We start from the raw sequence: 25157 nt of genomic DNA on the forward strand, positions 1-25157 counted from the left end.
TTCCAACACCTTTAAAAAAAAAAACTGTAAAGTTCAAAGAAAGCTACCAATACATCATTTTCTTTAGCATTCTATCAAAGCAACTCATCTATTGCCAGTGAGCGTTAGGTAGGTTTAATTGCAAGGTCTGTGGGCAATGTATGGTACATAAGCACTCTCTCCCTAAAGAAAACGCCCAGGAAAAGCAGCAGCACAGAATAAAAGCAAATACCAAGAGTCATACAATATATCAAACAAAAAGTGTCAAAATGCATATGTTTTATGTACTGCTAAGTCTAATAAATTCTGTGTACAGTATGCGGCAGGGTAAGGATTCTGTTAAAAAGAGTTTCTAGAAAACTATGACCTCTGAAGGAGAAAGGAAAGCTCTTCACTGAAAACAAACAAATCTACTTCTGAACTATAAATATTTATTGAGCACATGTTATATATGAGACATGGTGCAAGGCAATGCACAGTGGAAACAAAAACAAGGAGGGCTATCTCTGTTTTCAAAAGAGCTTATAGATGATAAGGCAAGAGGAGTACATGTCGCTAATCCAAGATGATCACAGCAAAAGAGAGATAGATGTTTTGCTGTGCTGGGGGGTTTAGAGGGATGAGAGAAAGCGTTCTGATGAGGAAAATTTAAAGAAGATTCTGGGAGAGGGTGACCTTTTTGAAATGCTGTAAATGAACACTGAGGATCGGGACCAGAAAGAAGAAAACAGGGAAGAGGAAAACAGCCAGGTAGGGGGCAGAGAAATAGGGCATGAGAGGGCTAAGAAGTGGCATGGGGACTGGAGAACTTGTGGTATGGTGTGAATCACAGGAAGAAGTGTAGGCTGTCCAAACTGGGAAGAGAGAAAAGAGAAAACGCAAGATAATATTCAGGGAGCACAGAATCTGGAAGCAGACGGCAAGAAGTGCTTTACACCCTGGATAATGGAGGAGCCAGGGTCATGCGCTAAACAGCTGAATGAAGGAGATAACTTTGGAATGACAGGCAGATACAAAAATAGGTAAAAGAGACATTAATTCCAGCACACTGGCACAGCATGCCCATTTTTTAACTCACGTTTTGAATGCTTCCATATCACTTAATAGGTCTTTAACCTGAATTTCCTCTCTTTTCTACATTTGACTTTAGCATTCTGATTTAAAATTGAGGTCATCTTGTAATTACATTTACCTTTGATCTTAATTAGAGGTCCTATTTTTTTAAATCTTTATCTCCTGCCACTCATTCTTCAATTTACTTGCTTACCCTTTCTCTACCTACAACATTTGATAAAATGTTTCCCTCAAAGGCTACTCTGATAAGAATGAACGAATTTGTAAAAATTTGACAAAAGATAGAATCCATTTCTATTGACAAGTGAGTAACCTCTGAAGACTGTATACAGTTCTGGTGCATTGTACTGCACATAGACACAGGAGGATGGATGGATCTCGCCATGACTAAACATACTTGCCATTCACTGCATCCTGAGAGAGGGCACCACAAGAGAGGGAACGGGAGGAGGGAGAACAGAAGTGTACATGAGCCTTTGACTGCAATTTGCCGTCATTTTGGATTTTTACCATAGTTCACAACAGAATCACCTGTGTGGCTGAGAAACAACTTCGGCACACACATTCAGAGTCCAGAAACCTTTCAATCTGACCAAGGGGGGGCCAGTCATTATGAAGAAGCTCTCTATACGATTGTGCAGTTCCTCTGGGAAAGAGCCACTCATTGATACACGGGGAGAGACAGACACAGAATAATGAAGTACCGACACTATACAACTCGTTGGTAAAAGATTCCTATTTATTGTTTCCTGCTTTCTCAGAGATCTTCTGATGGTATTTAAGAAAGTGGAAACATTTTCCTTTTTAAAAATATTCCATCTTAATATAATGAAATTAGGAATTCTTTTCAAATATATACAGCAAGAAAGTGAGTCCCAGGAAGTGTACAATGACAAAGAAAAAATAACTGAAAGAGTCCCTACAAAATCTGGAGCATATATTTGCAAGAATCTTGGGCAGCGACGCCTGGGTGGTCCAGTGGTTAAGCGTCTGCCTTCAGTGCAGGGTGTGACTCTGAAGCCCTGGGATCGGGTCTCAAATCGGGCTCCCTGTATGGAGCCTGCTTCTCTCTCGGCCTCTCTCTCGAATAAATAAATAAAATCTTAAAAAAGAAAAAAAAAAAGAATCTTGGGCAAAGGCATACATTTTCCATAATAATTTATCTTAAAAAAACCCATAAATTTTAAAACATATTTCGTAAAATAAACTTAAACATCCTTGTGACTTTTACTGCAGTGATAAGCCCTTAGCACCTACTCTGCATGTGGCCAGATAATGTACAGACCTAATTATACATGATTTTGGCATTCAAATGGTCTCTTGCTATAGACAATGCTTAGACTATAAGACAATCTTTCGTTCTTTACTAGAAAAAAAGCAAACACAAAACAATTTTGCTTCTGAATAAAGACATAAGAGTATTTTTAAAATATCGCACTGTGTACATGAAAAGAGAAAATGAGGGTGGGGCAGGACTATTTCCTGTTTTCTATTAAGAGACAAAGCAGCATTTCTTTTTTTTTTTTTAAGATTCTTATTTATTCATGAGACAAAGAGAGAGAGAGAAAGAGAGAGAGAGGGAGAGAGAGAGAGAAAGAGGCAGAGACACAGGCAGAGGGAGAAGCAGGCTCCATGCAGGGAGCCAGACGTGGGACTCGATCCCAGGACTCCAGGATCATGCCCAGGGCTGAAGGTGGTGCCAAACTGCTGAGCCACCGGGGCTGCCCCAGAGCAGCATTTCTTAATGCTCCTTCCCCAACATCAGAATAGTCCTATTTTTCCCATTCTACTTGAGGATATTCTTAATCGGTTAGTTAAAATACAATCATTATTATAACAGAAATTTATTAACATAAAAAACAATTTGTTCCTTTTATTTACTCATTCAGCCCACAAATATTTATCAAGTATTAACTTTAACAGACATTGTGGTACATATTAATTAGGGATATGGGTGTACAAAGGTACAAACCTCTCACAGAGCTTACATTCTCATGAGGGAGTAGATTTAGCGAACAATATGTAAGATGGTGGAAAAGGGCTGAGTGACAGGGTGAATAGTCCGGTCAGGAGAAGTCCTGAAGATGCAGCATTGAAGCGCCAGCTTGAACAATGGCTGTTAGTCTAATAAGGGCTTTACTGGCAGCATATCTGAAGAAAAGGAAGGCTTCTGTGAGCACAGTGTGGTGCGGTGAGGGGAAAACAATTAAGAGATGAGGTCTGAGAGGCAGCGGGTCAACTAGTGTTCGATTTATAAACCAGAAAAGAGACTTTGGAAAATATTCTAAATGCTACAGAAAGCCACTGGAAGGCTGTGTGGTATGATCTCTTTTGCAGCTTTACATTCTAAGAAGATGCCTCTGGCTACCATATGGAGAATGGATTGAAATGGGTCACATAGCTGCTGCTACTGTCTGGATGAGGGAGGACAGAGGCACAGATTCATTTGGGATACTTTTTGCAAAGAAGACGAGTCAACCGGGCCTACTAAGAGATTGGAGAGGAAGGAGGAAGGGTGAAGAGAGTAATTAAGGATGCCTGGAAGGTTTTTTGTTTTTTCTGATTATGTCTATGCAGAGAGATCAGTGAGTACAGACTTGGAAAAAGGTCTAGGTGCGAGATGTAGATTTATGGAAGACTGGTATGTGGTGTGCAAAGAGCCTTGGAAGTCAATGAGGTGACCTAGAAGATAACACAGGATAGATGTTATGCTTTCATCAATCAACCATGCCTACTATGTGTAGTAGGGCCTGATGCTAGGTGTTTGGTGTATCTGAGGGGGAAAAAAAAAAGAAAAAAACATGACAAACACAAAATCCAGATCCTTGCCCTCATGGAGCTTATACTCTATCAGAGATGATAAACATAATAAATGAGTAATCCATGTAACATGACAAAAGGGGTAAATACTATGGAAAAAAGAAAAAAGTCAGAGATGTGGCTATGATAATGTGGGTTACAGTAAGCCTCAATCAAAAGATGAGATGTGAGCAAAAAGCCAGGCAGAGGGAATGGTCAGTGTCAAGGCCCTGAGGCAGTAATAAGTAAGATCTTCCAAAGTAAATTTCACTGGCATATTTGAAGAATGGAAGAGAGACTAGAATGGCTACAGCAAAAGAAAAAGAGCTTATAAAAGAGTAGCACAAAAGCAGTAAGAAACCCAGAAGTACATGATGGCATAGAAGCCAAGTGGGAAAAGGTGTTAAGGAGTAACTATATGGAGATGTTGCCAAGAAGGTAAGATCAGAATGAAGAGGTTCTTAATGTTCTTAATGTTGAAAGAGCAACAGTAGAGAAGAGGACCATCTCTGCAGAAGGGCAGGGAAGGAGGTACATTTGGCAAGGGGTATATTCATTTCTAAAGGTAATAAGACAAGTTGGCTCTCAGAACTTAACTAAATTCTTGATTGATTGCAGCCAACAAAAGAGGATTTAAAATTTTTCAGTCAATATCATCAATCAATTCTGGCATCCAAAAAGCCCATTCTGCTTATTTTCTCACTCCATTAATTATAAACCAACCCAAAATCACTACTCCATGATTTTCTAAAAATAAAGAAGGAAAAAAAAAAGAAAAAAAAAGAAAAGAAGATCACAGACAGAACAGAAGCTTCCGCAGCAACATGACACCAACTACCATTTGTTGAGAATCATTCCAGGTACTGTGATATTATACGACTGATCTTTTGTTTGCACAAGAACAGTCAGATAGGTTTTATTATATACACAGTATATATAAGGACAGGTGAACAGGACAGAAACTATCCAGGGTTGTGCTGCTCGGAAACTGAATGAAAGAATCCACGTTCTTTCTACTTTGCTCTATCTACTCTGCCACATAGTGTCTCCCTTCTATTCATATTCATCTAAAACCAGAGGGCAAACAAGGGTAGGTTTTCTTCTTGCTTTGTTAAACACTCTTGCTAGTTAGATAAGGTAACGTTCATTCTTTACAGAATTAACATTGCTGCACTAACAAATAGACAACTTCCTCAATTTTTTGTCTCCTTCCTCTCTCCTATCCATCTATCCATCCATCCCTTCCTTTATTTCATAAATACTACTACTATATACAAGTAGATACTCTGTACACTAAGGCATTTTAGAAAAGTTAGTTTTCCAAAATAATAACACCTTCCAAAATAAGCATCGCTGCTGTATGAAAAGCATAATTTGCCAATACATCAACAACAATCATAGAATTGTGTGCTTTATTCAAATAAGTTACAAAAATGACACCAGGAATTAGGTTAGATATCTTAACGTTCTTTTGGAAAAATCACTTTTTGATAATTCATGGTCCAAATTTTTTTATTATACATTTATAACCATATATAAGATTTACAGTCTAATGACCTATGAAGAATCAACTTAAGTCATTTATTATGTGGTAATTTAAAAATTTTGATTGAGATAGCTCATCCCTAAAATTTTTTAAATGATCACTGACATATAAATTATAATCTGCTGAAAACTGAGAAAAGAAAAAGAATTCTTAAGGAGTTTTAGAAAGGGTCACAAGCTCTCATGATACAAACAAAATCCCATTCAAGAAATTAGACTCAAAACATCATTAAAGTCGTGGGAAGAACATAACCACTGCTTTTAAAAAATTATCTAAATTGATAAACTTCAGTCATCTCAATTAGTGTATGCAAGGCAAACACCAGATGCTCATTAGGCCAAGTTATATAAACAGCAACAAAGAGAAAACAAGATGCCAAAAGTCAAGAGAATAATCAATAGGAATGGCTGCATAAATTAATTTCTGTACTGTGGAACATGTCGTGCATGCAGCTGGTAAAAATAGTAAGGCATAAAGAACGGTGTGTCCTGTCATGGAAAATATCTGATATATGTATATTATCTTGGGTAAAGGAAGCAGGTAGGAGAATAGTAAATGTTAACGGTATGGATAAAGGCTACTTTCATTTTTTTTTACTTTATACCATTTTGTGCTAAACTGTTTTAGTACTATGTATTAGTTATGTAATTAACAGTTAAAAAAAAAGGAAAGGAAATGGAAAAGGGAAGAAGGGGTGGGAAGGAGGGAAAAGAAAATGGGAGGAAAATAATAGGAGCTGAGAACAAGATGACAGATTTATGGGCTGGCAGTGTGATGTGGAGACATCTGGAGTGAGATGTCCCCAGATTCAAGTCCTAGTCCTCCTGTTACTGAATTTGGGCAAGTTAAACTCTCCAACATTCAGTTTACTCATGTGGTGAGTGAGGATAAAACACTATTTTTTACCCTATGGACTTACTGAGAGCATTAAACGAGCCAATTTTTGAAATGCGCCTAGCACAAAGCCTGAAATAGTGTGAGTGCCCAATCAATGGTAGCTACCGCTATTTTCTAAAATTAAAATGCAAAAAAAAAAAAAAGCAAAAAAAACTTCACTTCTAAATCTTTTCCTCTTGATACTGTATCTTGTATCTTATAATCTTTTTTTTTTTTTTTTAAAGATTTTACTTATTTATTCAGGAAAGACCCAGAGAGAGAAAGAAAGAGACGTAAGCAGATGGAGCGCCAGGCTCCAGGCAGGAAGCCTGATCTGGGACTTGATCCTGAGACCAAGGATCATGCCCTGAGCCAGGGGCAGGCGCTCATCCGCTGAGCCACCCAGGCGTCCTGTCTTATATCTTAACCATAATATTATACTCTGGTATAAATTCTGCTCACTCATTTAGAAAAGTAGGTTTTAACAATGAGCACAAAGTCAACCCGGTAGGACAACATATGCTGGTGGTATTATTGGAAACATATTTCACCTAGGATTTCCTTGTCCACCTGCACAGGAGTGCCTACTTCCTTGTTCTTCCTCATATAGCCCTGAGCCCTAAACTTTGTGCTAATTATTTGGAAATTTCACTTTTCAATTTGTCTGCAGCATATCATTAAGGCTGGCAAGTGCCTTTATCTCTTCAAGTCATTCCACAGTAGAATGATAGGAAATGAAATTACTCATGGGCATTTTCTCAAGACTGTACTTCCATGTTAAAAAAAAAAAAAAAAAAGGTGGGGGGCAAAACTCTAATCATAAACCATAACAGATTTCAAAGTAAATAAAAAAATCCCTAACTTCTAATTTGAAGTCAGAAATATATTAAAATGTTTAAATTGGTTTTTCACAATAACCTAATTCAGTCAACATAATGTTCACATTTGCTTTTCAAATGCTGGCTTCACCTGTTCTCACATGGGCCCTATTCAAAGCTCATGAATTTTCTTAATAAGCAAAGTCTTGCTTAATGAAGCATTATTCTTGTGAATCTTACAATAGTCTGTCCCTCCCTCTTCTATTTAATAAGACTTTTCTTCTAAAAAAAATTAAAAACACTGTTTTAACACTGCACCCTCTTTTATGTTTAAAAGTTCACTTACATGCTATTGTCCTTAGATTTATGCATCTGAATCAACACTCCAAAACCTAATCTTGTATTTAAGTTTAAAATTTAGAGTAGGGGTCAATAAACTTATCCTTCAGAGGACAGTAAGTATTTTAGGCTTTGAGCACAGTCTTTGTCACAAAACTATTGCTTCTGCTATCACAATAGAAAGCAGTCACAGAGATATGGAAACAGATGAATGTGGCTGTGTTCTAATAAAATTTTATTTATAAAACCAGACAGCATGATGGATTTGGTCCACAGGCCCCTGTTGCCAAATCCTAATCTAAAGTAAGTGAAATGTTATGACAATCTTCTATGTATCTACTCTTTAAAGGTGTAGTAACACATGTCTCTGCCCAATTGGGTCTAAAAGGTTATTTTACTTGTTAATGATTAGTATTCTCCAATTTTACTGAGAGCAAATTATTTTCTATCCTTAATAATTTCATCTAGGGTCTTCCCAGTATTTAACTAATTTTTCATAATTCTGTACTTCGCTAACTGAACACAACTTGCTTAATCATTCATATTTCATCAGGAATCTCATTTTCTGAAATTTACCATTTTTATACCTTTAAATTCTCTCCAAAATTCCTGTGAGAAGTAGAAATGTCAATACTTCTCTACAAATGCTTTACAAAATTCAAAAATAAAACAAGGGCAGCCCCAGTGCTGCAGCGGTTTAGCGCCGCCTGCAGCCCAGGGCGCGATCCTGGAGACCTGGTATTGAGTCCCACTTCGGGCTCCCTGCATGGAGCCTGCTTCTCCTCTGCCTGTGTCTCTGCCTTTCCCTCTCGCTCTGTCTCTGATGAATAAATAAAATAAAATCTTAAAAAATAAAAAAATAAAAAAATAAAATAAAACAAGTATTTACATGTTTACTTTTTCCTTCGTTAAAAATTCAAGGCAATCATTAATAAAGATACCTGTTTATGTTATGGTAGCTAGTTTCTAAGATATCCCCGAAGGATCCTCATCTCCTGGTACTCAACACCCTCGCAGTACCCTTCACTGCTGCTTCTGTCTTGGTTTCCTGGACAAAGCCAGGTGCCAGGTCATGAGGGCACGGAACCCTGTGGAGAGGCCCACATGGAGAGAAACCAATAGGCAGCCCCATCTTGCCGGCCATGTGATCCTCCAGCTGAACCTTTCAAACTTTCAGAGACTGAACTCCAGCCAATATGGAACTAAAACCATATAAGACACCCTAAGCCAGAACTGCCCAACCAAGCAGCTCCAGAATTCTTGCGCCACAGCAAACATGAATAATAAGAAATGATTACTGTAGTAAGTTTGGGAAGATTTAAGGACACAGTGGATCCTCCTTACTGGATTAGATTACAGTTTAGCTTATTCTGTATAACTTAATGAATATTATGGTTCATGGCAGCTGCAGTTGATAAACAAGTATCTCCTGTCTTGCAATAAGATGAGTTCAGGGGACAAGACTGATATTACCAAGAAGCAATTAGGCTGCATAGCAGTGATGACTGCTTGCTGTTTGTTCAAAAGCATTCAATGTTAACTCAATGCTTGCTGTCTGGAAAGCTTTGTGCCAGGATATAAAGATAGTTTAATTTCTCCATAGATGCACATGACTCATAATAACAGTTATAAGCAAAAAAACAATCCTGACTTCACCACATCGGTGCCCATGTAAATCTCACTATTGCACAGGGCAATATTTGTAAACTCTGGTCTAATCCATTAGAGGCTAATGACATGCAGTTAATGGGATGCTTTCTACCAGCACTTCAATTCATGAAACAGAAGAGGAGATACAAGTAGTATGGGGAAAGTATTTTTTCATTTCAATTTTATATAAAAAAAGTATTTGTATGTGAACAATACATCATGAAATAGGTATTTCTTACTGTAGATCATGGTCAAAAAAGTTGAAAATCAGTGACATTAAATACCAATGGTAACATCCTTAGCAATTACGGATGAGTCACCACGTTCCCAGTTCTTACCCATCTCTTTCTTCTGACTTCTCTTCTGCCTGCCTGCTAAACACCTGGGCTCCACAGCTCATTTTGTTTTCACACTGAGATTTTTAAATCTCTGTGGAAATTGGCTCTGACCTAGTTGGTTTTTTTCCTAATCTCAGTCCTGCCCATTTTGAAAATAGGAAAGTCTCTTCTCCTTGGGGATACCTCTTTTAAAACAGTTAGTGGTTGACTCAAGAGTGAGGCAAATAATAAAAGGAAGATCATATGGGGAACTTGAAATAACACTCAGATTACTGAAATTTCTAACTAAATGAATCATATTCACTTCTCCAACATGTTGGAAATAATTAGATACACTGGGCTTATAGGGTTGGTACTCTATAATGCTCAGAAACAATATATTTTCCACTAGGTGGACTCTCAGATTGTTGTGATTTATATGCAGTAAAGTTCAAAGGTTTTATGACAAAGCCTGTAGAGACAGGAAGTATCCTGAGTCCAAGAATTACCTCCCAGTTCTCGCTTTTGTAGTGTCTAGCACAGGCTTTGCATTAAACTGATAAACGTACAACTATATTTTTTAAAGATCTTATTTATGTAAGAGAAAGAGAGAGAAAGCAGGGGGAGGGGCGGAGGGAGAGGGACAAGCAGACTCCCTGCCAAGCAAGGAGGCCAATGACTCAGGGCTTGATCCCAGGACCCCGAGATCATGACCTGAGCCACTCAGGTGCCCAATGAAAAAATATTTTTAAAAGGACTTTGGAAAATTAAACAAAAATTATCCAATCAAGTGATAATTAATTATTTATAATGCTTTAAGAGAAAGGCATTGATAACTGTAAGGAAGTTTTCCTAGCTTTAAACCAGTATTTCTACCACTGAAAATATAATACTAATAAATAGAGCTAAACATTTCTTTGAACTGTCTAATTAAGAAGATGTCGGGATTACTCCAAAATGAGTCAGGATAAGCAAAAATGGTCAGGGTAATGATTCTATTGTGCACTGACGGTCTTCTTTCTACCAAAAAGGCACAATGAAGCTTAAGAGAAGCTATGGGAAAAATGATACTAAGACTCAGCTGATTAATAACTTCTAAAAAACAAGCTACAAAGGGGAAAATGGGGAATCAACATGCTGTAACCAGACCTCAACATTTAATAAGGAAATGGATTGATGTCTTTTGAGAAGCAGAGAAAAGCAAGTAATCAAATTCCTCTAGAATGAGATCAAGCAAAGGAGAAGGGTATTAAATCACAAAAAGTCTAATGAAAAAAAGTTCTGGCATTTTCCAAAGTTCTTCTAAGCAACATTTGATTTTTTTTTAATTATTCAAAAAGCAGTTGTTTTTAGGTCAATAAAATTTTAGCACAGTTATGTCATCCTCATCCTATCATTGGTCTAAACAAGACCTAAGAACTTGCACTCCACTCTGTTCATTGGCCTAAATTGCAGAAAATGTTGGCATTTGCCAAATTTATTTTTCTAGCCCACTTTGAGTTCCAGACTAGTATACTCAACTGCGTGCCTGAAATCTCTCTACTTGGATTTTCCCACAACCATTTCAAACTTCCCCTACTAAAAACCGAATCTCTTGACCTTTCCATCCTTCAATCCACAACTCTTCCTCACTCCCCACCTTACCCCACCCTCCAAAAAGAATAAACCATTTTTTCTCATTTCAAAATATGGAACTTCCAAACCAGCTGGCCAAAGTCACAAAACTGGAAATTATTCTTCCCCTATAATCCAACAAATCCTGTATGTGTGCATCTCCAAAATCTCTCTCCAATTAGTCTACTTTCCTGTATCTCTGCTGACAATTCCCGTAATTCATGCAACACCTTTTCTCATTTGGATAAATGCAATAGCTATTTAACTATTCTCCTTTTTCTATTCTAAGTCTTGCATCATTTAATTCTCCACTCAGCAGAGTAATATACAAAATGTCACTCTCCTATTTAAAACTTTCAGTTTCTGAAATAAAGTGCTAAGACTTTAATCGGGCTGTAAGTCCTTGCAGTGTGGTCCCTGGACCTGTCTCCAGATGCAGATGGGGAGACTCTCAACGTCCCTTACTCCTCCAGGGAATCCAGCTGCCTTCAGATCCTGTGAATCTTTATTTATTTATTTTTTTTAAGATTTTATTTATTTATTAATGAGAGAGAGAGAGAGAGGCAGAGACACAGGCAGAGAGAGAGAGAAGCAGGCTCCATGCAGGGAGCCTGATGTGGGACTCGATCCCGTGTCTTCAGGATCACGCCCTGGGCCGAAGGCAGGCGCCAAACTGCTGAGCCACCCAGGCATCCCAGATCCTGTGAATCTTTATAACTTATAAGGTTTCCTTCCAGCAAACTAACTCCCACTACTTATCTGTCAGGTCTCAGCTTAAGTACTTAAAAATATAATTTACCTCTGTGGTTATTAGTCTATTGTCCATCTCTCTCTCTTCTGTGCTTACAGCTTCAAAAATTAAGTGACAGCGCCTATTTTATGCAACACTAACCCCAGAAGCCACAAGTAGCTTTGGTATATAATAGAAGCCCAATAAATATTTGTTCAGGGAAAGGACTTTCTTTTAAATTTATCTCACCACTAATATTACATCATGCCTTGATATATAAATTATAAATGTAAACAAATAATCACAAGATAAAATATGAAATGAATAAACTTACAAGAAAATATAATCAATGAAATATGTTCTAAAGAAAATAATCTCAACATATATCATAAATCTATCCATTTGCCTTTCGGGATTACAAACTTATAAATATATTAATTTTGTAAGTCAAATTACCAGAATAAGACCCTGAAGATAAACAAGCATTACAGGCTATTAGATAGTTATTCCATGGAAACATTTACTCTAGGTTGGCTATTACCGGAAGCATCAATGAAACTGCAGAGCCAGGAACATCATTTCTAATATGATTTGTCCCTAAAATAGTACTGAAATGATTAGATGAAAAACAGATGTACAATTTTAATATTTTAAATTGTTTATATTCTTCTTATACATTCACAATACTGAAAGTATCATTATTATATTTTTTAAGTGAACATACTAACCCGAAAACAGATGTTATTTATGAAAAAATGTATTAAGACAGAAAACAGAACAGGAAAATAACTTGGGGGGAAGGCAGCAGGGACGAGTAACAACTTTAATTTTCCTTACTAATTTTACTTCAAAGTCCTTATGTTCTTAATACTAAAATTCTGGTTTAAACAGTTCTCAAGTTCTGTTCATTTCTGATCTTAATGACCTAGCAATGATTAAGCCTGCATAACATGAAGTGGCCACATTCTCCTTATCACCCAATTGACTGTATTATTCTCATTTTTCATCATGACATTGATGAGACTAGCAGAGTTCTGACAGGCTGTAGACCCAGAATGGCGTGCTGCTGCTCAAATTAAAATATGCAAGTAATTTGGCAAAGAAATCTTTGAAAAACAAGCATTAGTTTCTATGAAACTTGGTCAGCCATCACTAAGCATTCTCTTTGCAGAAATACTTCTCACTACTGAATGGCACAGAAATATAAATTGAAATAGATCACATTAAAAAAATTGAAATGTTCCAGTCTCACGTTCATATAAGTATGTTCTCATAAAACTCATTTGTTACCACTCTTTCCCTGTATTCCTAAGTGCTCCATTTAAAAGTATCAGCATGGGAACACCTGAGTACTTAGCAACATTCTCCTAGGAGAATGAAGTATGAAAACTGAAGTGACAATGAGCTGGTCTGATTTTTCAACCCCATATTTCACTCTAAAATACTTCCATTTGAAGATTTACTTGTATCTTCTCCATGCAGGCCTCAAGTCATTGACTACAGGGCTACAAGATGTGGTGGCCCCAGGTGATTCTCAACCTCTTGGTACTCCGGCCCTTACATAGACCCTTTGCCCAAGAAATACACCTGATTGTTATATACAACAGGATATTGCAGAAATGACAAAAGCTTAACTTCTAAGGATAGGCCACCGAAAACACTGAGGCTTCCCTCTTGCTCTCTTCAATCAAATCACTGGGTAAAGCCAACCAGGTCCTCCAGGTCCTCCAGATCCTCCAGCCCCCTGAAACCTTCAGATGACTACAACCCTGATCAACATCCTGACTGCAATCTCTTAAAAGACTCTGAGCCAGAACCACCCAGCTAAATTACTTCCATAATTCCTGACTCACAGAAACTCTGATATTAAATGTTGTAAGCTGCTAGGTTTTGAGGTAAACTGTTAGGGAACAAGAGAACTAAAACACAATACTTCATCATTTCTAATCCAATCATTACAACCAATCTGAGGCTCAGTAGGCCTAGAAATGTTACATGTAGATAAGAAAACACTTCATAATCTAAGCACAAAAACCCAAAAGTCAGATTTAGACATACTGAAAGCATGCTTTTTGGAATTCCATTTGTAAGACCTCAACTATGTTAACTATTGCTACCACAGGCCATGATGTTACCACACCAAGACCTGATGAAGCCTGTCATAAAGAAGATGCCCATTACTGGCTTGATAAATCAGTAAACCAACATATGATGTGGAAATAAAAGAAACAAATGTTACCAGGGCTGGTAAGATTCATAGCACACAGCTTTATCACTTGCTTGCAATGTTTCTTTCAACCACCAGAGGGCAGGAATGGCACACTGTTCTTTGGCCTACTAGTACTTAACGATGCCTAAGCATTTAGTAGGAATAAAATAAAAATTCTGCACAAATGGAGGAAGAGAGAAAGGGATGATGCTTGTCAATAGTAGGAAGAGATTAAGTCTTACTACGATACACTTTATGGAGTGTAAACTGAGTTAGCATACAGGACTTCATAGGCTAATGTCAATTAGAACTAATTCTTGGGGATCCCTGGGTGGCGCAGCGGTTTGGCGCCTGCCTTTGGCCCAGGGCGCGATCCTGGAGACCCGGGATCGAATCCCACGTCGGGCTCCCGGTGCATGGAGCCTGCTTCTCCCTCTGCCTGTGTCTCTGCACCTCTCTCTCTCTCTCTATCATAAATAAAAAATTTAAAAAAAAAGAGAACTAATTCTTGTATTTCATGATTCAATGCTGATTCATTAATGGTATTCTGGAAAGGGAATAAAGCAAAAAGTCACAGAGGCTAAGAACATCAGGCCAATTTCGAAGAACACATGACTAGAACATGGGGAATATGGACTGGGACTCAAGTGCAAGCAATTTTTTCACTCTTGCCTGTTTGTTCTACCTACCTCACCAGAAATTAGTTGGTATTTCTCTTTTCTGAAATGCCTGTTTCTATAGGAAACAGTAAATTTAGTATATTAAATTCAGGCACATTCTCACACATCCACAGGTGATTAAAACTCAACTTTTTTGTTCTGTATAAGCAAAACAAGCATCCTTATGTACCTAGGAGGAGCTATACCCAACACAGGTGCAGTGCCCAGAAAGAAATAATCACCTTCTCTGTGGCCAGACTCATTAACTCATACCTACTAAGTCACCACAGATGTCACAATGCTTCCTGAAATCTTATTATCATAGCAAGTATTTTCCAATTGCCCCATTATTTTTAATGTTGCCTTGCAGCAAATAGTTTTTACTGAATATATTTTTAAATATTCATCATTTTCTATTGAATCAGAAGCTTACTCCTAATAACAAAATTAACAGAATCATTTTCCCTTTTCTTCAAATTGCTTAAGTTAGCTAGAGTCAGGGATGACTTCATATTTGTGAAGGCCTTTATGAGGCCTTTGGCAAATTATGTTGCTTTTATGGTTTATGGTCTGATTCCTAGATCTAAGAATTATGGCTGGCAAAAATATTTATTAGAGGATAGAGACATAATGAATAAAATGGAATCCCAACATTTCATAAAGGATAACCCTGGTGAAAGAAGCTAAAGGAGATAAATGGGTTAACTCTTGATTAATCTAAAAGGTGTTAATAAAAAATACCCTATCCCCTCAACTACAATAAATGGCAAGATGTTATACGTATGTTTATAATAAAGACCAAATTATCCCAAGGACACCCACTAATTAGTTAATGATAACAATACTGGATTTGGATTTATGGGGAAAATCTTGTTGACAGTAATGTTGGAAGAATAAAGCAGGAGCATTTAATTTGGCTCAGATGGCCTCTATAGATCTGTAAACCCCAGATCCTTTGCATACTTTAAAATACAGAGGGCACATAAGGCATTCTTTACGTAAATGAAACTCTTTCACCCTCAAATAACAGAAAATCAAATTCAAAATAGCTTAAGCTGGGCAGCCTGGGTGGCTCAGCAGTTTAGCGCCACCTTCAGCCCAGGGCATGATCCTGGAGACCCAGGATGGAATCCTACGTCAGGCTCCCTGCTTGGGGCCTGCTTCTCTCTCTGCCTCTCTCTCTGTGTCTCTCATTAATGAATAAATAAAATCTTTAAAAAAAAATAGCTTAAGCTAAAGAAGGGAATTCACTGGCTCAAATAATTGAAAAATCCAGAAGTAGATCCAGTGACTCAATTCATATGGTAAAGGTGTGTCTGGGTCTCAGCTCCTTTCCTCCCTCCCTCCTTCCCTCTCCCTCCCTACCCTCCCTCTCTCGTCTTTCAGGTCTCATAGATGCAAATCCCAGGAGGGCAGCTAGAGGCTTACACCTTTCCTGCTTCAATCCAACAGAAGAGATTCTCTTTCTCCAGAGCTTAAGGAAAGTCCCAGGATCACGTCTCACTGGCCCAGTTACATCTTGTATGAGACCCCTGAGGTCAGGTCTGTAACAAAAACCCCTAAGACCAGGCAGGCCTGACAGTGAGGAAGGAGTTACTATTCAAGGAAAATATGGATTAGATTCTCAGAAGAAAGAAAGAATGATGGGCAGGGTACAAAATAAATTTAAGTCATCTATGAATATCCAGTTTCACAGGGATCCCTGAATCCCCTTCTTCATAGTTAAGAACCAGCATAAAAGGGGTTTCAAGAAGAATAGGTGCATTGCTAACATGTTACCTTAAACCTAACACTGTACCACATTGCTCATAGTTAAGTAACTAATATCCTAATCAAATCCAGTGCCTTACTTGGCTTCTTCAATTTAGAAGCACAACATTTCCCTCCCCTGACTCTGTAATTAACTCTTCCTGAAGTTTTTCTTCCTAAATTTTATTTATTTATTCATGAGAGAGAGAGAGAGAGAGAGAGGCAGAGACATAGGCAGGAGAAGCAGGCTCCCTGCCTGATGAGGGACTGGATCCCAGGAACCCGGGATCACAACCTGAGCCCTGAGCGGAAGGCAGATGCTCAACCACGGAGCCACCCAGGTGCCTCTTCTTGAAGTTTTGCTCTGTCTTCTGACTTTGGCTTCCAGAGTATCCATATGTCAGGTTCTATGAACTCTCTTTCAGGCATTCATTCCCCAATTTCTTCCCTCTTTTTCTTTTTTCTTTTTTTAAGATTTTATTTATTCATGAGAGACACACACACGCAGAGAGAGAGAGAGAGAGAAAAGCAGAGATACAGGCAGAGGGAGAAGCAGGCTCCATGCAGGGAGCCCGACATGGGACTCGATCCGGGGTCTCTAGGATCACGCCCTGGGCTGAAGGCAGCCCTAAACCGCAGAGCCACCTGAGCTGCCCTCTTCCTCTTTTTCTATCTCATTCTATCACTTTCTATTTTATCTGCCACTTTACTTCAAATGACACTCAAGTATTCATCTCCAGACAAAAAATCCTTTAAAACAATTCTATTTCCACATTTCTAAAAACCAAATATATTACCTCAAAGCCTAGGTGCCACACCCTAAATATTCAAAACAAACCTCTTTAACAAAACCAGCCCTTCATCCCTTTCAGTTATCTGAGAAATCATCTGATCACTTCAGGATTCAACTCAGATATGGCATCTTCCATGAAGCCTTCCTTCTTCTCTCCTCCCCAGCCGGAGCTATGTGCTCTCACAGCACCCTGCCCAATGCTCACTGTTGCAGCATTTATGCCACTTCAGGTAACAAACGATTCACTTCCTGAGCTCTTACACTAGACTATATACTCAATAGCAAGACACAGCCAAGTCTTACTTCTGTATCCAATGTGCCAAGCAGAGTGGCTGGCACATAAGAAGCTCCCAATGAATGTTTCGTGGAAAAAGGGAAAAAACCTAAGTCTTATTAAAGATCTGTAAGTTTAAATTATTTACTACTTGCTAAAAAGGACTGTCAGGAAAAAGATTTGTTTAATTTACCATTTATTATTATTTTTTAAAGATTTTATTTATTTATTTGAGAGAGAGCACAAGAAGGGAAGAAGGGTAGAGGGAAGAGCAGTCTCCTTACTAAGCAGGGAGCCCCATGCAATGCGGGGCTCAATCCCAGGACCCCGGAGGTCATGACCTGAGCCAAAGGAAGATGCTTAACCAATTGAGCCACCCAGGCGCTCCTTGAGCTACCATTTGAACAGATACTGGTAAGGTCTAAGCAACAAGACTGCTACCAAAATGTGTAAAATAAAAGTCAGAAACCAGAATTAAAGTGAAAAATCGCCACTTTCCTCTTTCCTTTTTCTTGGTAAGCCCCTGGGTTTAAAAAAAAAAAAAAAAAAAAGGTAGACATGGAACGCTAAGAAGCTTCTCTTTCTCTCCAAGGGACTAATAACAACTCTCCATCAACAGACACCAGATGTCCTTGCCATTGAGGCCTTAAACCTTTCCTTACAGGGATCGAGCACCCCAGATGCTATCCCTTGACACAAGAGATGGCTTTTTGAGACAGAGCTGCCTGGGAATGAGTCAATTCTTCATGATACTCTTCTTTGTGATATTCTTCACTTTAAAGTGTCTTTAATCCTTATGACCTTAATTTTGGCCTGAGAATTCATGATTTACCCGTTTCTATAACACTGACCACATTACTTACTGTCTCCATTAAGAGATTAGTGATCTAACTAATCTGAATGTCTTGATTTCCACATCTTTAAAATGGGAATAATAGCAGCCGCCCCAAAGGTTGTTAACAAAAGTCAAGCAGCAGAAAAAGCCCCTGAAGCACAGGTGGGGCTCATAAAGGAGGTAACGATGACAGTGGTAACAGCTACTCCCTGGTATTCATAAGGGACATTCAGGTTTGCTGGCTTCCCTAACATGGCACGTCTGCCAGTCACCTGAGAGCAGCTTTCTTTAACCTACTCCAGGGTGGCATTATTCATACTCATCTTGTGGTACATATATTTTAAAAATAATTCATTCCTTCTCATGACTCCTAAAATTTAGTGTAAAATTTTACACATACTATGAACTCTTTCCACTCTTTGAATTTCCTTTAAGCCAATCAAGTAGTGATAACATTTTCATTAGTGTTTGTTTAGACTTTAATAAGCAAAAAATGGTTCTCTTTTTCATTGCTATGCACAAACTCAACTTATAAACCTCAACATTAATTGTTTTTGGTTTTCTCTTTAGATTATTCACATTGACACCAAGCAGCTGTGCTCTGTACTGTTTTTAGTACCATTACACATAACATTGGAAACTGTCCTCCTCAACCTAGTCCTTCACCAGCAATCACTACAAATAAAAAATTAAACATACCATATTTCTGATATTTTATTTATAAGTATTGGATTGTAGCCCATTTTTTAATATTTATGGAGGGAGGAGTTAGTTTGAAGGCAAAAATATTTCTGATATTTCCTTTCCATACTTCTGAATGATTTTAGTGGAGACACAAAGTGACACTGATTCAATATCAAGGAGGCATTAGAAATTTGATGAGGAGTCTAGTCTGTGTCACTTCATCTTGCTTATGAACAGATGGAGAGTACTAAAATTAGATTAAAAGTAAATTTCAAAAAAAAAGTAAACTTCAACTTCTACTATTATAAGCAAAACCACAAAAGACATGTACATTTGTTTTCTTAAAAATACCTAGTTCCACACAAATTTTGTCATTTAAGTTTCCATATATAAAAGCTTTGCAAGAAACTGAGGCTTTTCTTTTTGGGGAAAGATCAATCTATAAGAATAAACACAATCAAAACATTAAAAATGTCAAAACTATTTCTCTCACTGGCAATAACAACAGAAAGCAAGTAACAGCTTGGATGGGGAAAAACAAATCTGCTTCACAGTTCAAACTCCAGAAATGTAAAGAAAAAGTGCCCTCATCTGGCCAAACAAAAAACTTAACATCCTAGGCGCACATACTAACTTGCTCAAGTATAATTTTCAGGGTTTTAATTGGTATAGAAATAAATCTGAAGGTTCAAAAAAATAAGTAGCAAATCCAGCAGTATAAACTTTTTTGCTGTTTTCTACATATATAACTATTTGGTGTTAAAAAACAACTATCTAACCATAAAATATAAAGCAAATTATACAATACACAGTCTCTCCCCAACCAGATATATTAGAAACATAGTAGGAAGAAAATACATTGTTACCAATCCTCTAATTTGAAAGTCATTAATTATAAAAAAGGCATAAATATAAAATAACTTTATATCCTAATGACAAAGCTGATTTATGACCATCTTATGCTATTATCTGATAAAAAAAATCTTTGTAAAACTTTGAGAGTTCATAGTTTTCCTTCCTGAATACTAATATGCCATTTGAAGTTCAATGTTGGTAAATTACTTATGTTCTCAGCTGACATCTCTGCCAAACAGACCCAGTAGAGCCCTGAAGAGAAATACAATTTTCAGCAGTACTGACACTAATGTTACAACTTAAGTGCTATAGATGAGTAATCCTACCATTAACCGTAATGATGATGAGACAATACTAATATAGAAATCGCTCAAATGTTAGCTAGTTGCCAGGCCCTGTAGGAGGTAGGCAGAATGCCACCCCCACCCCCAAGTCCGTGGCCTAAGCCCCAGAACCTGTGATTAGGTTACCTTACTACCTCATGTGGCAAAATGGCCCTGCAGATGTGGTTAAAATTGAGGGAGAAAAGATGGAGACTTGTCTGCATTATCTGGGTGGCCCAATGCAATCACAAGGGCCCTTCAAAGTAGAAGGGGGAGGCAGGAGAGTCAGAGGGAGGTATGACTATGGAAGAAGGGTTGGCGATGCAACACTGCTGGCTTTGAAGATGGAGAACAGAGATGATGAATCAAGGATACGAGCAGCCTCTAGAAGCTGCAAAAGCAAGCAAATGGATTCTACCAACACCTTGACGTTAGCCCAGTGAGTCCTGGGTCAGGCACCTGACCTACAGAACTGAAAAGTAATGAATCTGTGTTGTTTTAAGCCACAGACTTTGTGGCAACTTAACAAAAGCAACAGAAAACTAATATACTGTGCTAAGCCCCATTACTCCTCATACTAGTGAGATAGGTACTATTATTAATCCTACTTTTTTTTTTTTAATTTATTTACTGGAAAGAGGGAGAGGGAATCTGAAGCAGACTCCATGCTGAGTGTGGAGCCCAATATGGTGCTCAATCCCAGCAACCCTGAGATCATGACCTGAGGTGAAACCAAGATTCAGACATCTGATCAACTGCATCACCCAGGCTCCCCATTAATCCTACTTTAGAAAAAAGAAGGTGATCCTTAAAAAAAGAGAGGGGTGCCTGCGTGGCTCAGTCAGTTAAGTGTCCCACTCTTGATCTTAGCTCAAGTTTTGATCTCAGGTTTGTGAGTTCAGGCCCTGCGTTGAGCTTCACATTGAGTGTGGAATCTACTTAAAGGGGGGAAAAAGGGGTTTGGGGAGAGATTAGGTTGACTTGCCTGAGGTTGCACAGCTAAATAAACTTTGACTAGGACATGTCCATCTGCTATCAATGTCATGTAAGGATGGTGCCCACCTTCTAGATCACTCACTGCCTTCAACCTGTAAACATGACACCACTGAGCTCTGGTGTTGAAAGTGTTCCACTAACTTCTCCTACCCTCACACCCAATGAGATCTTCCAGTTACTGCTATTTGAAACTATTCACGTTACATCTCTCCTTGTTCAACCAACCTTTGGATCATTAGATCTTCTATGTATTTTTACTTTCCACATCCGCTGGGCCATACTAAAGTAGAACAGATCACTTGTATAAAAATACTATTCAAACTCACTCCCTATTACCAGTTCCAGTCATGTAAGTTCTCCTTCTAAAGCTTTCGATAGCTCTTCAGTATACAATCAAGTAAAACCTGAGTTCTTTTAGGAATCTGACTTCAGGAATCTTTGAGGGATCTCAAAAGGATCTAATCTTTCCATCTTCCATTACTGCTTCGCACATACTATGAGATACAATCAAATGTAGTCCTCAGGCCCATATTCTGGCAATGTCTCACTTCGACATCCTTTGTTGTGCTATATTTACCTAGAATGTGTTCTTTCAAAAACCATACCTGGCCCTAAAAAAGAGCACACCAGCCACAAAGACCTACAGAATTTTGCTTATACCACTCAGCCCCATTTGGCTTCAGACGCTAAGGACCCAGTTAGGCTAAAGGAGATGGTATACCATTGTCATCTTTAGGTTGGACATCCTGGGTCCAAATCCAAGCTCTACCACTTTCTAGCTTTGTAATCTAGGACAATTATTTCACTTCACTGGTTTAGGTTTCCTTATCTGAAAAGTGGGGAAAATAATAGTACCTTTCTCATATGGTTTTTTCAAGAATTAAATGGATTACCACACGTAGCTGACATATGGATTCTTGATTTTTACTACAATTCCCCGTAAAGAAGTACCTTCTCCCTTCAATCTCAGTCTACTTTGCTGATACACAAATGATGTACTAACTCATGACCCCAAGATCAAGAGTCACCTGCCTTCCCAACTGAGCCAGCCAGGCACTCCACAAATGATATATCTAATCATTACCTTCCCTATTCCCAAAGAATTTGATCTTGTGATCCATCACACGCTGTCAAGCTATGCCTCTACTTTGACCACATGGATTCCAATTCCGAATCCCTCATATCATAATATGATTTAGTACCTGCATTCACCTTTTCCCTCCTGACCAATCCCTCACTCCCAGATCAGACACTTAATACATTTTCTTAATCACAGATTTACTAATCAGCTTAGATACCGTGACTTTAATAACTGCCACAATCATGATGAGCTCTGCAGATGAGTTAGTCCCTGCAGGACTGGCTTCTCCAGCAAACCCCTTTTCCTAATATTGCATCAATGGAAAAGGTCAACATACTGTTATTGTTGTTATTGGTATATGTCTTATTCACCTACACAATTATAGGTTTCTTGAGAGCAAGGATCATGGAATAATCGTCTTTGAATTTACCAGATCTAAACACATTTTTATTTTTGATTAAGCTGACAGATGAAATGAGTCACATGTGACTCACAGTTGAGTACCAATCAGCAAAAATAGCTTTTTGTTTATCATCCCTTCCCCAACTACTGGTAATAAAATACACACACACACAAATTTATCCTTGCTTATAATTATAAGCTTTAAAATGAATGACACCACTATAGTTTCCTCAGGTTTTCAGTGATCTATCCTGACATTACTTTAATTATCTTAGATTGATATATTAAACCCGTTTCACACAAAGCTTTTAAAAATTATTTTGAAATATCATAATAATAATCAATATAGTCACATTAATGTTTTCACTATCACCTTTCATTATACTAAGTTAGTGTACCTTAAGTTTTCAGAGTCTATACTTCAATACTAAGAAGTTATTGTGCTACATTCAACAAGGGACTTCAAATAGCTTCAAAAAACAACAGAGTACTGGGGTGCCTGGGTGGCTCAGTCTGTTGAGTGACAGACTCTTGATTTCAGCTTGGGTCATGATCTCCGGGGTCATGGTATCGAGCCCAGTGTATGGCTCCATAGGCAATGGGGAGTCTGCTTGGGATTTTCTCTTCTTGCTCTCCCTCTTGCCCCTCCCAAGCTTTCTCATGTGTACTCTCCCTCTAAAACAAATGGACAGATCTTAAGAAAAGGGGGGGGGGGCCAAAGTATTACAGTTCTGCTTCATTTACTCATATGCTTCTCTTTTAACCTTAGCTTAGTGCTAAACTTGACTTGCTTGAAGTCAAATTCAAGTCTAACTCATGCCAATATTGGTCTGCAGCTATCAAATATTCTATTACCTTCTTCTATTTTATTATGTTCAGTTCAGGCCATCTCAAGTAAACAACAAAATTTTCTTAGAGAGGGAAGTGTTCATTTTAATCCAACATTATCCACAAGATTAAAGAAGTAAAACTGGGGCAGCTGGGTGGCTCAGTTGGTCAAGCCTCCAACTTCTGGTTTCAATTCAGATCCTTATCTGCTTCAGATTATCTCTCCCTCTCCTGCCCCTCCTGCTCATGTGCATGCTCTCTCTCTCAAATAAATAAATCTTTAAAAAAGGAACTAATAAAACTCATTTGTTTCTTTTTACAATTACTCCACCATAACTACAAGATTTCTTTCAACTACCTTTCCATGTGAAACATACAAAACTTTAGGACAATAGCTCAGAACTCTGACTGTACACATTATAATCATCTGTGTAAATCTTTAAAACTAGATCCCCAGGCTCTATGATAGAGGGGTCTGATTTGGTTGGTCTCTGGTCAGTCCAAGTTTAAATGTTGTTGCTGATGACTTTATAGGAGCCACAGTGAATAAGAAGCACAGCCTGAGGAATCTTTCCTTTCTTTGAAAGAAAATATTGTATGTCAAAGATCTATATAAGACATATGTAGATATATATTTAAAATATGTGTCATCTCTAATCAGTCATCTAATTGAAATAACTTATGTAACAAACATACTTTAAATCATCATTGTACCACATATCTTTGAAAATATAATTGCAATAATCGCTGTCAAATTTTCCCCCCAAATGCTCCGTCTTCACATTGATGACTTTCTAAAATAAACTTCCAGGTATAAATTTTTTGTACATCAAAAGTAATAACACAACATATATTCTAAATACCTTTAATCCTCAGTATCTGGCCAAATCACTCCCTATCCGCTTGTTGCCAATTTAAAATTCACTTTCTGGATTAGTCTACAAAACAAATCCCCCTGTGTTTTATTATTTTTTTGCATGTGGAGCACCCCAGATTTAGTATACCTTAGCCCTGAGAATGACTCCCCCGCTCCACCTTGGGCTGATGGAGGAGTTTTCTGCAGGGCCTGCAAAAGAGTCTTGAGAATGAAAATGCCCTTGATGACTGTCAAATGAGCTAGTCTTTCAGAGTAAAATTTAAATCCCAATGGTGATTTAAAGTCTATATTCAGCTGTTAAGCCCTTTTGGACTCAAATAGCAGACACACATAATAAATCTCAAAGCTGACAGTTTGAGATTTGCTTACTACCTCTGGCACTTCTAAGCTAGAAAAAAATCATTGGCATAACTGCACTGTGATACAAAGCATAAAACCAGTATAACACCAACTACGGGGTTGGGGGGGAGCTCTGAAAGGTCTTTGCTTAAATAAATGCCACACTTTCATATATATTTGTCAAGATCCATTCTACATTTGATTTTTTTTCATCTCTTTCACACACACACACACACACACACACACACACACACACACACCACTATTCTGTTACAAGAGGCTGAATTTCATCTCCCCTGAAATTAGCTTGCCTGTTAACTACTTTAACAATCCCATCTCTCTCCCATAATGCCAGGGAAAAACCTATATCCTAAAATTCTATATTTAACACTTTATTTGTTTGCAGTTCCAATTGGTTTTCAGGTTTCCTTCCAGTCGTTAGCATTATGCATGAATTTACAAAATTGTGATCACAGTTGTGTATCCATAATCATTTCTTCTGTTTCAATAT

General features: G+C 38.0%; 1 protein-coding gene across 21 annotated transcripts in view; it reads right to left on the bottom strand.

The window, feature by feature from the left end:
* The window catches only part of PLEKHA5 (pleckstrin homology domain containing A5), a 242065-nt gene that overhangs the window by 159224 nt on the left and 57684 nt on the right, over nt 1-25157 (bottom strand). The window contains exon 4 of one of the 21 annotated variants that reach the window (XM_072798821.1): nt 1892-2155. The exons of the other annotated variants lie outside the window; for them this stretch is intronic. Within the exon in view, the coding sequence (XP_072654922.1) occupies nt 2089-2155 (67 nt within the window). The 3' untranslated portion in view covers nt 1892-2088. Of the gene's footprint in view, nt 1-1891; nt 2156-25157 lie in introns of those variants that run through there. 21 annotated transcript variants of the gene reach the window in all.

This window comes from Canis lupus, chromosome 25 (assembly GCF_048164855.1).
Source record: "Canis lupus baileyi chromosome 25, mCanLup2.hap1, whole genome shotgun sequence".
Lineage (NCBI taxonomy): Eukaryota > Metazoa > Chordata > Mammalia > Carnivora > Canidae > Canis > Canis lupus.